The sequence below is a fragment of the Aotus nancymaae genome, unplaced genomic scaffold (assembly GCF_030222135.1).
Source record: "Aotus nancymaae isolate 86718 unplaced genomic scaffold, 86718_ANA_hifiasm-v0.15.2.pri h1tg000029l, whole genome shotgun sequence".
NCBI classification, from domain to species: Eukaryota; Metazoa; Chordata; class Mammalia; order Primates; family Aotidae; genus Aotus; species Aotus nancymaae.
The window spans coordinates 13,046,799-13,060,004 of NW_026988442.1; the positions used below are offsets into that span (position 1 = coordinate 13,046,799).

Sequence of the window (13,206 nt, forward strand, 5' to 3'; positions counted from 1 at the left end):
GCAAGAGAGTGGGCAAGAGAGTGGGGCAAGAGAGTGCGGTCTAAGAGGATGCAGGAACCCTCCTGGGCCTGGGAGGCATTGCATGGAATGTGGCTTTTGTTCTGTATGCGGTAGGAAACTCTGGAGGGTTTTGAGCAGAGGAGTGGCATGGTCTACCGTACATTTTAAAATGACTCTTTAGGCTGCTGTGTGGAAGAGATTGCAGGTGGGCATGGTTAAAAGCTGGAAAACCAGGCTGGGCTCACACCTGTAATCCCAGCACTTTGGGAGGCTGAGGTGGGTGGATCACAAGGTCAGGAGTTCAAGACCAGCCTGGTCAATATGGTGAAACCCCGTCTCTACTAAAAACACAAAAATTAGCTCAGTGTGGTGGCACACGCCTGTAGTCCCAGCTACTTGGGAGGCTGAGGCAGAAGAATTGCCTAAACCCGGGAGGCAGATATTGCAGTAAGCCGAGATCGTGCCATTGCACTCCAGTGTGGGTGACAGAGCGAGACTGTCTCAAAAAAAAAAAAAAGCAGGGAAAGCAGTCTGGACACACTGGCAATAATTTGACCAAGCTGATGGTGGCTGAGGAGTGGTTGTTAGACGTGATCATGTTCTGTCAGTGTCAGCAGGACCTCCTGACAGGCGGGTTGTGGGAGATGGGAAAAGCGGAGGCAAGGGCAACTCCGTGGGCTGGGACTGGAAAAACTAGATGGACTTGGCACCATTTCTTGAGATGGTGAGGATGGGGGACTTAAACTGAATTCTCTCTGAATCCCAACCCCGGGGCTCCAAGGTCAATCTGTTGCCTTGGCTTCAAGACTGTTTCTTTCTTGTAAATCTTATCCAGAAAGATAAGATCCATCCACCCAGTCATTCATTTATTTGTACCATTAACAAATGTTCACTAGTACTTACCATTTGGCAAACATGGGAGGCACCACAGACATGAGGGTTAATTAGTCTCACACCCTGTCCTCAAGAAACTCATAATTTGGAGGAGATTCAGAGATCAGCCATCTCCACTCATCAATTCAGTCATTTAGTCATTCAACAACATTCATTAGCCCTCAATTTCTGGCAAGCAAGTATCGTGATTGAAATGGTTGGTCTTGCCCTTAAGAAAGTCATAGTCCAATTGGAGAGCCTGGGGTTAGCCATCCTCACTCATGTGTCATAAATTCATTGGTTCACTAAAGAGTCACCAACATCCAGCCTGTGGCAGGGTCTGGGAGAGCACTCCTGTTGGATGACCCAACAGTAGACTCTGGTGAGCGTCTCCAAGCAACAAGGCCCCCCTCTGGAGCCCTGGCCTCCCCACAGGGTTCCACCTACTGCTCTCCCAATATGAGCAGGCCCTGGTGCCAGCTTCCATGCTCCAGCACTGGAGCATGCTAGTGGCTAACTCTGATATCATCTTCCTACAGAAAACCATGAGCCCATCCTTCCAGACTGCCACTCTCAAAGCCATCTACCCAGGCCCCATCTGACACTCTTGACATCTGCAGGTCCCAGACCCTACGATGCATCCCCTCTGGAGGCTCCTCATCCTCCTCGGCTTGCTGGCCTTGCCCTTGACCCTGAACAAGCAGCCTTGGTCTGGCCTGGCCCAGGCCCACACAGACAGCAAATCCACCCTGGCAAGAAGTAAGTTAAGCCCCGGGCTCTGTCTGCTGCCCACGGGGTTGGGGAGGTGGGAAGGCGTCATCTGGGGTCACCACTAACCTGCTATGTGACTTCAGGTTAGTCAGTTACCCTCTCCTTTTTTTCTCAGACCTGAAGTACAGAAAATTGAGGTTGTGTTGATCATATGCCAAGTTAGAGCACACCATCATTGGCACAAATAACTGCAAAGTCCCCATTTTGTTTTATTTTCTTATTTTCCCCCTTTATCCCTTTTTCTCACTCCCAAATCCTTACTGCCTTGGCAGGCACTGCAGTGTGTTTAATGGATGTATTTAAATATGCCCGTGTCCTTGCGTGTACAGCATTTTAATTTGCATAAATTATACTGCCATATATATCCCATTCTGTTTTGTTTTAATGGTTTCACTCAACACTATGCTGTTGACATGTATGTTGCTTCAGCTGGTGCAGAAAGAGACATAAGATTCATCCACCTCAGTAAATTTGGCTGTTCTCCTGTGGATGGACATACAGGTTGCCTCTAACTCTCCATGATTATAATCTACACTGAGATGAACTTCCTTGCACATGTCCCTGTCACGCCTATGGGAGAATTCCTCTGGGATATACCCAGAAAGAGAGTGTCTGGGTCCTAGGATAGAGGTAAACTCAGTTTAACCAAAACTGCCAGAATCCTCTCTGGAATGGCTGTGTGGTCTACACATGCTCCAGTAAGAAATGAGCATACCTGTCTCCCCATGTTCCCCAGCACTGCGGAGTACTCAGCTGTATCAGTCAGCTAGGGGTGCCCTCACAAGATACCACAGACTGGAAATTAAACAACACACATTCATTTTCTTGCCGTTCTTGAGGCTGGAAGTCCAAGATCAAGATGCAAATAGGGTTGGTTTCTGGTGAGGACTCTCGCTGGCTTGCAGAAGGACAGCTTCTCGATGTCTCCATACGGCCTTTTCTCCACCCATGCAGAGAAACAGATCTCTTCTGTTTCTTCTTCTTATAAGGACACCAATCTCACCAGTTTAGGGCCACACCCTAATTACCTCTTTTAACCTTAATTAGCTCCTTAAAGACCCTATCTCCAAAGACAGTTGCATTGGGGAAGGAGAGGACACAATTTGGTCTATGACGCATTTTTTTTTTTTTTTTTTTGCCATATTGATGTGTAGTTGAGTGATAACTACTTGTTTTAGTTTGACTTTATCTGATGAGTGGGATGTTTGAGCGTCTTAAAATTTTGTTAACCATTTTGACTGTTTTTTTTTTTTTTTTGAGACAGAGTCTTGCTCTGTCACCCAGACTGCAGTACAGTGGCACTATCTTGGCTCACTGCAACGTCTGCCTCCCAGGTTCAAGAGATTCTCCTGCCTCAGCCTTCTGAGTAGCTGAGATTACAGGTGCGTGTCACCATGCCCAGCTAATTTTTATATTTTTAGTGGAGATGGGGTTTCATCTTGTTGGCCAGGTGGTCTTGAACCCCTGACTTCAAGTGATCTACCCACCTTGGCCTCCCAAAGTGCTGGGATTACAGGTGTAAGCCACTGTGCCTGGCCCCGTTTTGACTTCTTTGAATTCCCTATTCTTATCTTTTGTCCATTTTTTAAATTTGCTTTTCTGTTTTTTAATCCTCTTTGATCTGAAGAGACATTACTTAATTCTTGACATTAGCCCTTTGTCAGACTTATGCATTGTGAGTATTTCTCCCAAAGTGTCATCTACTCACTTTATAGGTCCTTCACTGAACAGGAATATTTTCAAACTCATCAATATGTTTTTTTATAGTTTGTGTTTGGAGAGGCTTAAGACCTTGCTCCTACCCCAGACATATTCTACTTTGTTTTTTTCTAATAGCTTTATGGTTTTACCTTTCACATTTAAGATTTTAACCCATCTAGAGGCCATCTTTTTGTATGTCTGTGTACGTAAGGCAGAGATTCATCTTCACTTCTCTCCATATGAGTCAGTTTCCCAAACTCATGTATTAAATAATCAAATTCCAAAAAATGAGGATTCACTTCTGAGCTCCTATGCTGTGTCTGTACATCTGTTTAACACCACTAACACAATATTGTAAATACAACATCTTTGCGAAATGCTGTTTTATCTTACAGACCTGTGTTCTTACAAATGAATTTTAGAGTGTGTTACATTCCATTAAAAAATTCATCTGGGCGGGGCGCAGTGGCTCATGCCTGTAATCCCAGCACTTTGGAGGCCAAGGCAGATGGAACATGAGGTCAGGATTTCAAGATCAGCCTGGCCAAGATGGTGAAACCTCATCTCTACTGAAAATACAAAAATGAGCCAGGCGTGGTGGTGGATGCCTGTAATCCCAGCTACTTGGGAGGCTAAAGTGGGAGAATTGCTTGAACCCGGTAGGCAGAGACTGCAGTGAGCTGAGATCGCACCACTGCACTCCAGCCTGGGCGACAGAGTGAGACGCCATCTAAAAAAAAAAAAAAAAAAAAAAAAAAAATTCAGGGCATGGTGGCTCCCTAGCACTTTAAGAGGCTGAGGTAGGAGATCACTTGAGCCTAGGTGTTTAAGACCAGTCTGGGCAACATATCAAGATCTTGTCTCTACAAAAATAAAATTAGAAAATTAGCCAGGCATGGTGGCACATGCTTTTTGTCCCAGCTACTTGGGAGGCTGAGGTGAGAGGATCACTTGTGCCCAGGAGTTTGAGATTGCAGTGAGTTATAACTGTACCACTGCACTCCAGCCTGGGCAACAATGTAAGATCCTGTCTCTTAAAATTAATTTGTTAATTTAAAGACAGTTGATATTTTAGACTTCCCAATCATAAATTTAGTGTATCTTTACATTTATTCAGATTTTACTATACCTCCCATAATATAATTTTAAAGTCCTATCAATGTGTTGAGCATGATTTGTTAACATGATTCCTAGAGAATTTACAGTTTTCATTGCCATAGTAAATGCTACCTAATTTTCTATTATATTTTCTAATTGGAATTGCAGGTACAGATGGGAGGAAAGCTGTTGACTTTTTCTGATATTCGAAAGTCTTGCTGACCTCTCATAGTTTAATCGTTTTATTTATTCTGTAGGTTTTTCTATCTAGAGGATTATATTGTCTGTAAATAGTAAGAGCTTAATCTCTTCTCTTCTAAACCTTACACTTCCCATGCCTTTTTCTTATCTTGCATTGTAGCCAGAGCCTTCTACAGGAATGGAAATGAATCTAGGATTCTCTTCCAAGTATATGTTCTGTAGGTTTTTGGAATATAGTTTTTATCATATTAAGTCTGTTCCTTATGTCCATAGTTTTATAAATTTTTCTTAATCATGTCAGTATTGACCTTTAACAAATGTTTCTCTGCATCTAAAAGTTAATCACTTTTTTCCTCGAATCTACTAAATGATAAATTGTATTAATAGATTTTTCTGCTGTTGAACTTTCCTAACACTTCTAAAATAAATATTTTTATAACGTACTATTAGATTTCTTCTTCTTCTTCTTTTGAGATGGAGTCGTCTTGCTCTGTCACCCACGCTGGAGTGCAGTGGCATGATCTCAGCTCACTGCAACCTCCTCTCTTGTGTTCAAATAATTCTCCCGCCTCAGCCTCGTGAGTAGCTGAGATTACAGGTGCCCCCACCACCATGCTCAGATGATTTATGTATTTTTAGTAGAGACAGTTTTGCCATGTTGGCTAGGCTGGTCTTGAACTACTGACCTCAGGTGATCCACCTGCCTCGGCCTCCCAAAGTGTTGGGATTACAGGCGTGAGCCACTGCGCCTGGCAAGATTTCATTAGCCAATAATTTGTTTAGGATCTTAGCAAACTTTTCATACATAAATCTAATACGTAACTTTCTTTTCTTGGTACTGTCCTTGAGGCTAGGAAAGTTATACTAACCTCAGAGAATGAATTTAACATCTTTCCGTTTTCCTATTTTCTTTCACAGTTTTCTCTTCATAAAAGTTTGATAAAACTCTTGCATAAAGCCTTCTAGGTCAGAAGCTCCTGGGGAATGAGATCTTCAATCACCATTTTTATTTATTAAGAAATTTCTTAATTTCTTTGGTTATGAATGTTTTCCATTTTTCCTCATCAAAACTTGGCATGTGGTGGTTTGTCATAAATGTATCTGTTTGAATGAGGTTATCGAATATATTGGTGTACAACTCTGAGTTCAGGTAACCTCATTTATGCAATGAGTGCAGTTAGAATATTAGTTCATGAAGCTGCTTTTCAAACTTAAATGATGCAAAGTATGTGAAAATTGCTTTGACTCTGCATATGTTTATTGCTATGACCCGTAGCAGCTGCTCGGCAGTAACCCAGAGTTCTCAGCACAGGACCTGATCTCAGGTAGAATCAAGGCAGTGAAATTATAATATCAGTTAGAGTGCTTAGCTGCAGGCAACAGAAAAGCCAACTCAACCTGGCTTACACAATAAAAAAGTCATCATTTTACATGACTGAAAGTCAGAGGTAGGACAAGCTCCAGGTTTGGTTCATTCACGAGTTCAAAGCTCACGTCCAGACTAGATTTTGCCCATTTCTCAGCTCTGCTCTCATCACAGTTTCATCCTCATGCTGGTTCCCAGTGTGGTAGGAAAATGGTGACCCATGGCCATTGGCGCTATAGGCTGTCTTGCCCCTTTCCAATAGGAAAAAGAGAAAGGAATTTTCCCTGAAACATGAAAGATGAAATCTCCTGTTTGGTCTGATAGAGCCAACATGGGTCATGTGCCAACTTTCAACCCAAAAGAGTCAGTGAGGGTGAGGTACACATGATGACTTGGATAACAACGGCCTCATCTAGACCAGAAATTTAAGGGAGTACTTGAATCAAATCTGGGTTCAGATGAGGAGGACAGAATGAACACATGGATAAATGGATGGATGGATGGATGGATGGATGGATGGATGGACAGAGGGATGAGTAGATGGATGGATAATGGATGGATGGTTGGATGGACAGATGGATGAGTGGATGGATGGACAGATGGATGAGTGGCTGGATGGGTGGATGGATGGATGGATGGATGAGTGGATGGATGGATGGATGGATGGATGGATGAGTGGATGGATGGATGGATGAACAGAGGGATGAGTAGATGGATGGATAATGGATGGATGGATGGGTGGATGGATGGATGGACGGATGGATGGACAGATGGATGAGTGGATGGATGGATAGATGGATGGATGGACAGATGGATGAGTGGCTGGATGGGTGGATGGATGGATGGATGGATGAGTGGATGGATGGGTGGATGAATATTGGATTGGCAACCACTGGTGTCTGCTACTCACAAATTCCCAAGCACCACTATAATCACGAACCAAGAACTACTGAGAGTTCTGGGCATACCTATAGGTTCACTCTATCCTCAGAACTATTTGTTTAATATATATCTCTCCTAGTAGACATAAAACTGGTTTGTGTCCTCAGTGCCCAGTTTGGGGCCTGACACCCAGTAGACGCTCAAAAAATATTTGTTGGATGAATGAATGAACTAATGAATGAATGGTTTTAATATTCCTCATAAAAACCCTGTGAGGTACTGCCCCTGTTATACAGATGAAGAAACCAAGACCCAGGGAGATGACAGAGCCAGGATTTGAATCAAGATCTGCCACTCCAGACACATTCTCGTTTGTAGGCAACAGAAACAAACATGACTGAATCAAGCAACTCCAAGGTGCTGTCTTGCAGGAGGAGGATGTGGTACGACAATGGTTTCTGCTGCTCTGCAGTAACCCAGAATTCTCAGTGTGGAATCTCATCTCAGGGCAGGTCAAACCAGTGAAATAATGTGCCCTGTGGTACACTCTGAGGTTCATCAGGGCTGGGTCCTCATCCCAGGCAGGAGGGTCTAGAGATGAAATAGGCAGGACTTAAGCATCTCCAGAGCTTTAAAAACTCCCTTCCTTTGGTAGATTTATTCTTTTCTGGTGGAAGCTCCACTGGGTCCTGCAGTTTATTCTAGACATGTTGTGGAGCAATTTACATCTATTCTCTCCATACTTACCCACCTATTTTTCTCTTCAACCAACATTGACTGCGATCTATATCCCATATGTTAGCTCTGTGCTCCAGACTGAGATACAGTGTTGGGTGGACTTCCAACCAGAATACCCGCCTTTGAGCAACTGTTGCCTGCCAGACCCTCTGCAGGTGTTTTTCTTTATTTCTCACATCAATCTTGCAAAGCATAATTTCATAAGTGAAGAAGGTGGCTCTCCATGGGGTGGCGGTGACATGCACTACTCACTAAGCAATCAGAGCTTGCACCAGCCCATAACCCAGGTCTCTGAATCCCAAGCCCCCAACCTTTACCATGACATTGTGCAAAGTCAGTGATCCTTGTGCATTTCCAGTTATTGCCCAGGGCCTCATAAAGCACAACGCAGAGAGCCGAATCCAGAACATCCACTTTGGAGGCAGACTGAATGCCTCGACACAAGTAGCCCCAGGGATGGTGGGCTGGCTAATCAGCGGCATGAAATTCCAGCAGCAGCAAGAGAGCAGGTGAGACCCTGAGTTCCATCCCTGGCCCTGGGACTCATTATAGAGCTCTAGGTTGAAGGGTAGAGCTGACGCGGGGTGGGGAGGTGCAAGGTCTGTGAAAAGGGAAGGTAGGAAGATTGAAAGAAGAGAAGGTAGAAGACCCATATGAGAAAGAGTGGGGACCCAGTTGTACAAATCAAAACTGTGTGGCACTGTCAGGGCCACTGTGGGGCAGCTCGCAGGGCTTCTGCACCTGGCTCTTGCCTTCAGAGCATCTGTAAAAGAATCACATTCCAAATCCCATTGCCAGGCCCTCTTTACAGACAGGCCAGCCTTGTTTCCCAGCAGGAAGCCTTACCTGTCCTGAGGTCCCTCACCCTTGAGGGGCCTCTGCACTTTCCTTGTGCAGCATCAACATCACCAACATTCGGCTGGACTATGATGGGATCCAGATGTCTTTCCATAAGGAGTGGTTCTCGGCAAACATCTCACTTGAACTTGACCTTGAATTGAGACTGTGAGTCATACAGAAGCAGTATCTGAGAGGTGCTGGCCCTCCTTGCAGGGAACCTGGGAGCTGGGGGGAAATTTGGCAGCTTGGGAAATCTAGATCTTTCTGATCTCAATGTAAATTCAAATCCTGGCTTCCAAAGCCACTTGCTGTGTGACCTTGGGCAAGTCATTTCACCTCTCTGAGCCTTGGTTTCTTCACCTGAAATATGGATGACAATCATTTGTCAGTGGAGGGAAGTCATTTGCTCATTGAAATCTATGAGAGTTCACTACACTGGGCTCTATTAAAGAAAGAAAGGGAGAATGCTATAATCATCTCATCGCCCCTGCTCACTATCCTCCTCTTCAAATTGTCCTTTGACATCCACTGCCCCCAAGAAAGGGAGGATGCAGCTAAACAGGAAAGATTTTTAAAGCAGAGACTAACCCTCAATGTTTAAATTTCCAGAGGCCTATTTAAGGGATTTTCAAAGTCACTCTGGCCACAGTCATTTTCTCTTTCATCACTGACTTCAGGATTTAACTGTGCCTAGTTTGTTGAAAGGACTCAGGGTGCCAGGGGAAGCCCTGACAGTGAACAATGCCCGTCTTTGCCAACATGGAGATTTCGACTTTTTCTCTACCTTCTCCTCTTGCCCTTCCTCCTCCCTCTTTTTCATCTACAGGCCCTTTGATAACAACATCATAAAGGTGTGTGCACACATGAGCATCATTGCGGAATTCTGGCTGGAGAAAGACGAGTTTGGCCGGAGGGATCTCATGATAGGCAAATGCCATGCAGAGCCCAGCAGTGTCCACATGACCGTCCTCACCGAGTAAGACCCTGGCTGCCCCTCCCCAGAGCTGGGCCTCCTTCCTGACAAGCCCTAGCTGCAGCGTCACTTCCCCACCATCTCCTAGATGAGTCCAAAACAGATCTCATCCTTCCCCCAGGATCTGTTCCTCCTCCTCTGTCCCCATCTGTGACAGCCCTGCCACCCTCCCAGAAGCCAGATTCTTCTTCCTCCTCACTCCTCAGGCCCATCATCACCAGTTCCCATCAATGACTTCCCAGCAGCCCTCAGCTTCTCTCTTTCATCTCCATCCGTACAGCCACCGCTCCAGCTCCTACTCCACTACCTGGAGCACTGCAGGAGCCTCCTCCTGGCTTTTTCTGGCTCAGACCTCCCCTCCTGCACTCCGTTCTCCACCCTGCAACAGAAATAACTTTCCTCCTGGCTTTTTCTGGCTCAGACCTCCGCTCCTGCACTCCATTCTCCACCCTGCAACAGAAATAACTTTCCTCCTGACTTTTTCTGGCTCAGATCTCCCTTCCTGCACTCCATTCTCCACCCTGCAGCAGAAATAATCCTGCAGCAGAAATAAACAAATTTCTAACACAGAAATCTGGCCATGCCCAAGCCCCTGCTCCAAAGCCTCCAGTGGTTCCCAGTGCCCTCTGGATAAAGAGCAACTCCCAAATTTCACTCAAGGCTCTGCTTGTCCTCTCCCCTGCCAACTCTGCAGCCCTTTGCCCTCCACCACACACCATACATTTCCACACCACTGTGCCTTTGCACACGCTGATCCTCTTGCCTAGAATGCCCTTCCCATCTTCTCTGAAGCTCCTCCTTATCCCTCATTCATTCATGTATTTCCCAAAAACCTACTGTAGGTCAGCACCATGCCTGATGCTAGGGATACAATGGTGAACAGGACACAATATGCAGCTTTAATAAAGCTCCATAGACTGGTTGACCAAGTCCTTCAATTTCAACTGACTGTAATTTCCTTGAAGGCAAGATTTGTGCCTGATTAATCTCTGTAATTCCAGAATCCTGGAAGCCATGAAGACCTCAGTGGATGTCTATTCATTTGTTCATCAGATATTCATTGAGTACCTAGATTGTACCAGACGCTCATGGCGGAAAAGTGTAGGGCAAAGACTGGAACCGGGTGCTCTATTGCCATGATTCTAGTATAACCAGCATTTATTAGCTGTGTGACCTTGGGCAAGGTCCAAGCTACCCCTTTGCGTATCACTGACAATGATACTCTGGCGTAGGGCTGAGTGATGATTAAAAGACTGTGGAAGGTGTGCTGAACATATCCTTCCTGGCCTTCATTTCTCTGTTCTGTTCTGTGCATCTACCTTTCTTTCTAGGGCTATCCCACCAAAGATGAAACATTTCCTCCACAACTTCACAGAGAACCTGGAAAAAGTTCTCCCACACCTGGTAGAGAGTCAGGTAAATTAAGAAAAAACTTGGCACCTTGAGCGTCCTTGAGTCTGAGGGTCAGGGTGTATCCACTGGCAATTTAGAGAAGGATTTTCAACACTGGGTTTTAGAGTTTGAAAAATCTCAATTTAAAGTTTCAGTTTGGCTGGCTAGCCATGTGCAGAAAGCAGAAACTGGACCCCTTCCTGACACCTTACACTAAAATTAACTCCAGATGGATTAAAGACTTAAACATGAGACCTAACACCATAAAAACCCTAGAAGAAAACCTGGGCAAAACCATTCAGGACATAGGCATAGGCAAGGACTTCATGACTAAAACACCAAAAGCATTGGCAACAAAAGCCAAAATAGACAAATGGGATCTAACTAAACTCCAGAGCTTCTGCACAGCAAAAGAAACAATCATTCAAGTGAAAATAAATAAATAAATAAAGTTTCAGTTTGGCCATGAGTTTTACCAGCCTAACCTTGAGCATGAGACTTTGCCTCCCTAAGCCTCAATATTCCCACCTATAGCATGGGAACCACCACAGTCCTTATCTTATATGGTGAGGATTTGGGGGGCAGAGCATGGAAGTGTTGTGCAGGACATAGAGCAGGTAGTCGGCACTCACTACAAGGGAGCCGCTCTGGCCACGCTCCCTATTGGAAAAATCCCATGGAGTTGAAGCTTCCAGCCACAGGCACTTCAGTGTTCCTTTTCCAGTTCCGAATCTGATCCTTCTCTCTTTGCGGATGGTCCAGGTATGTCCTCTAATCAGGGAAATCCTCGAGCAGCTGGATGTGAAACTGTTGAAAAGCCTCATGGATGAGAGTCTGGTGCATCAAGTGAGAAATCCTTAGGACTGGCATGTGGCTGAAAGAGGTACCCCCGGCCCTGGAGCCCCCAGGGAGGCCTATTAAGGGGCGTGTCTGCATATGCTGTGAGAATACTTTAGAGGTGACCATGTTACGATGGCCACACTGTCCCCCAAGAGAGCTAGGACAGCAGAAGGCACCCCTACCAAGCAGGCTGTGCCCTGCCAAGTCACTGAAGTCTTCAGGTTATCAGAGATTCTAGCTTCTCCCAAGATCTCCACCCAATCCAGTAGGGAGCACTGGCCCCACCCCAAACCTGAGACCATCTCTACTCCAGTTACAGATAAACAGTTACAGTCCCTGCCCATATAGAGTTCATAGACTAGTGAAGTGAAGACACCGAGAAGCAAATAAATTCAGCATCATTTGGGGAGGGTTTTCACATGAATGCTGCTGGCACCTGCCCTTGGTCACCATGGATGGATGGATAAGGGTTTCCCTTCAGTGCAGGAGTTGGGAGGTGGGCACGCTGCTGACAGATGCTACCTCTTCTCTTTACAGAACAGGAGGCTGCTCGTGAACCAACCCACCACAGATCCAGCCAACCCTCCGCATGCCAGGCTGGAGAGTCCCCCAGCTGAATACTGCTAGTCAGGAGAGTCCACATCTTGGGACCTCAAGTCTCCCTTAGAGTGGGGTTTCTGCTATCCTAAAGCCTTTAGCCCATTGGACATCCCATTCTTTCCCACAATAAACTCTAGCTCTGAAGGGTGCAGAGGTCCCTCCTGCCTGGGCCCTGGATCTTAGGTCTAGAAGTCAGACCTAATGAAGTAGTTTCCTGAGAGCAAATATCCCTACAGTTGCTCATCAGCCCAGAAATACCAGAGAAAAAAAACAAAACACTCTTGGCCTCTATTTTGCAGCTAGAAGCCCATCTATGGCTTTGTTCTCGATGCAGAGAGGGGGGCCTGTTGAGATTTCTCATTCTCTCATTTATCCATTCCACATTTACTGAGCACCTAATATGTGTCAAGAATATTGCTGGGCTCCGAGGGGGTGTAGAGAAAGGGTGGGAGGGTGGAAAAGCAAAAACGTGGACACCAAACACATGTGAGCTCACCTTCAATTCAGCCCAACCAGCAGTTCCATGAGGGTGTAAGTGCCACGCAGCATGGCGACCCATGAATCCCAGCCCCAGCATACAGCTGGCACAGAGTGCGTGCTTATTTGTGGCCCAATGAGTGGATGAAGTCTAGTCTTAGGATTCACTAGCTGTGTTTGGGACAAAGCATGTTGCCTTTCGGTCTTCATCATTTGCAAAATGGGAATAGAAACCTTGTGAGATGTGGAGCAACAGGAGCCCTTCCATGCTGCTGGTGGGAGATTAATTCTACCATCACTTTAAAAAGCATCTCCTAAAGTTAAACATAGGCTTGCTTCACAGCTCAGCAATTCCACTACCTACTGTATTCTCAGCAGGTTAGGGTTTTAGATCACTGTGTGTTCTAAATTATAATTATGCCCTTATAAAGCTGTGTAACATGTTTCCTTGTGT

The 13,206-nt window shown here is 45.4% G+C and overlaps 1 protein-coding gene across 1 annotated transcript; it reads left to right on the forward strand.

Annotated features, from left to right (window-relative positions):
- The first annotated feature begins 1,508 nt into the window (after positions 1–1,508).
- BPIFA3 (BPI fold containing family A member 3) lies at positions 1,509–12,292 on the forward strand. The gene is made up of 7 exons (XM_021665824.2): positions 1,509–1,632; positions 7,989–8,139; positions 8,528–8,635; positions 9,297–9,446; positions 10,775–10,859; positions 11,598–11,667; positions 12,213–12,292. Exons 1-7 carry the CDS (start codon positions 1,509–1,511, stop codon positions 12,290–12,292), a joined length of 768 nt encoding a protein of 255 aa, XP_021521499.2.
- The last annotated feature ends 914 nt before the right edge of the window (positions 12,293–13,206 follow it).

Excerpts from the sequence above, each read along its gene's own strand:
- BPIFA3 (XM_021665824.2), top strand. The coding sequence starts at position 1,509 with ATGCATCCCCTCTGGAGGCTCCTCATCCTCCTCGGCTTGCTGGCCTTG. Across the intron at positions 8,636-9,296 it reads CTTGACCTTGAATTGAGACT|GCCCTTTGATAACAACATCA; the intron begins GTGAGTCATACA and ends TTTCATCTACAG. Across the intron at positions 9,447-10,774 it reads CACATGACCGTCCTCACCGA|GGCTATCCCACCAAAGATGA; the intron begins GTAAGACCCTGG and ends CTTTCTTTCTAG.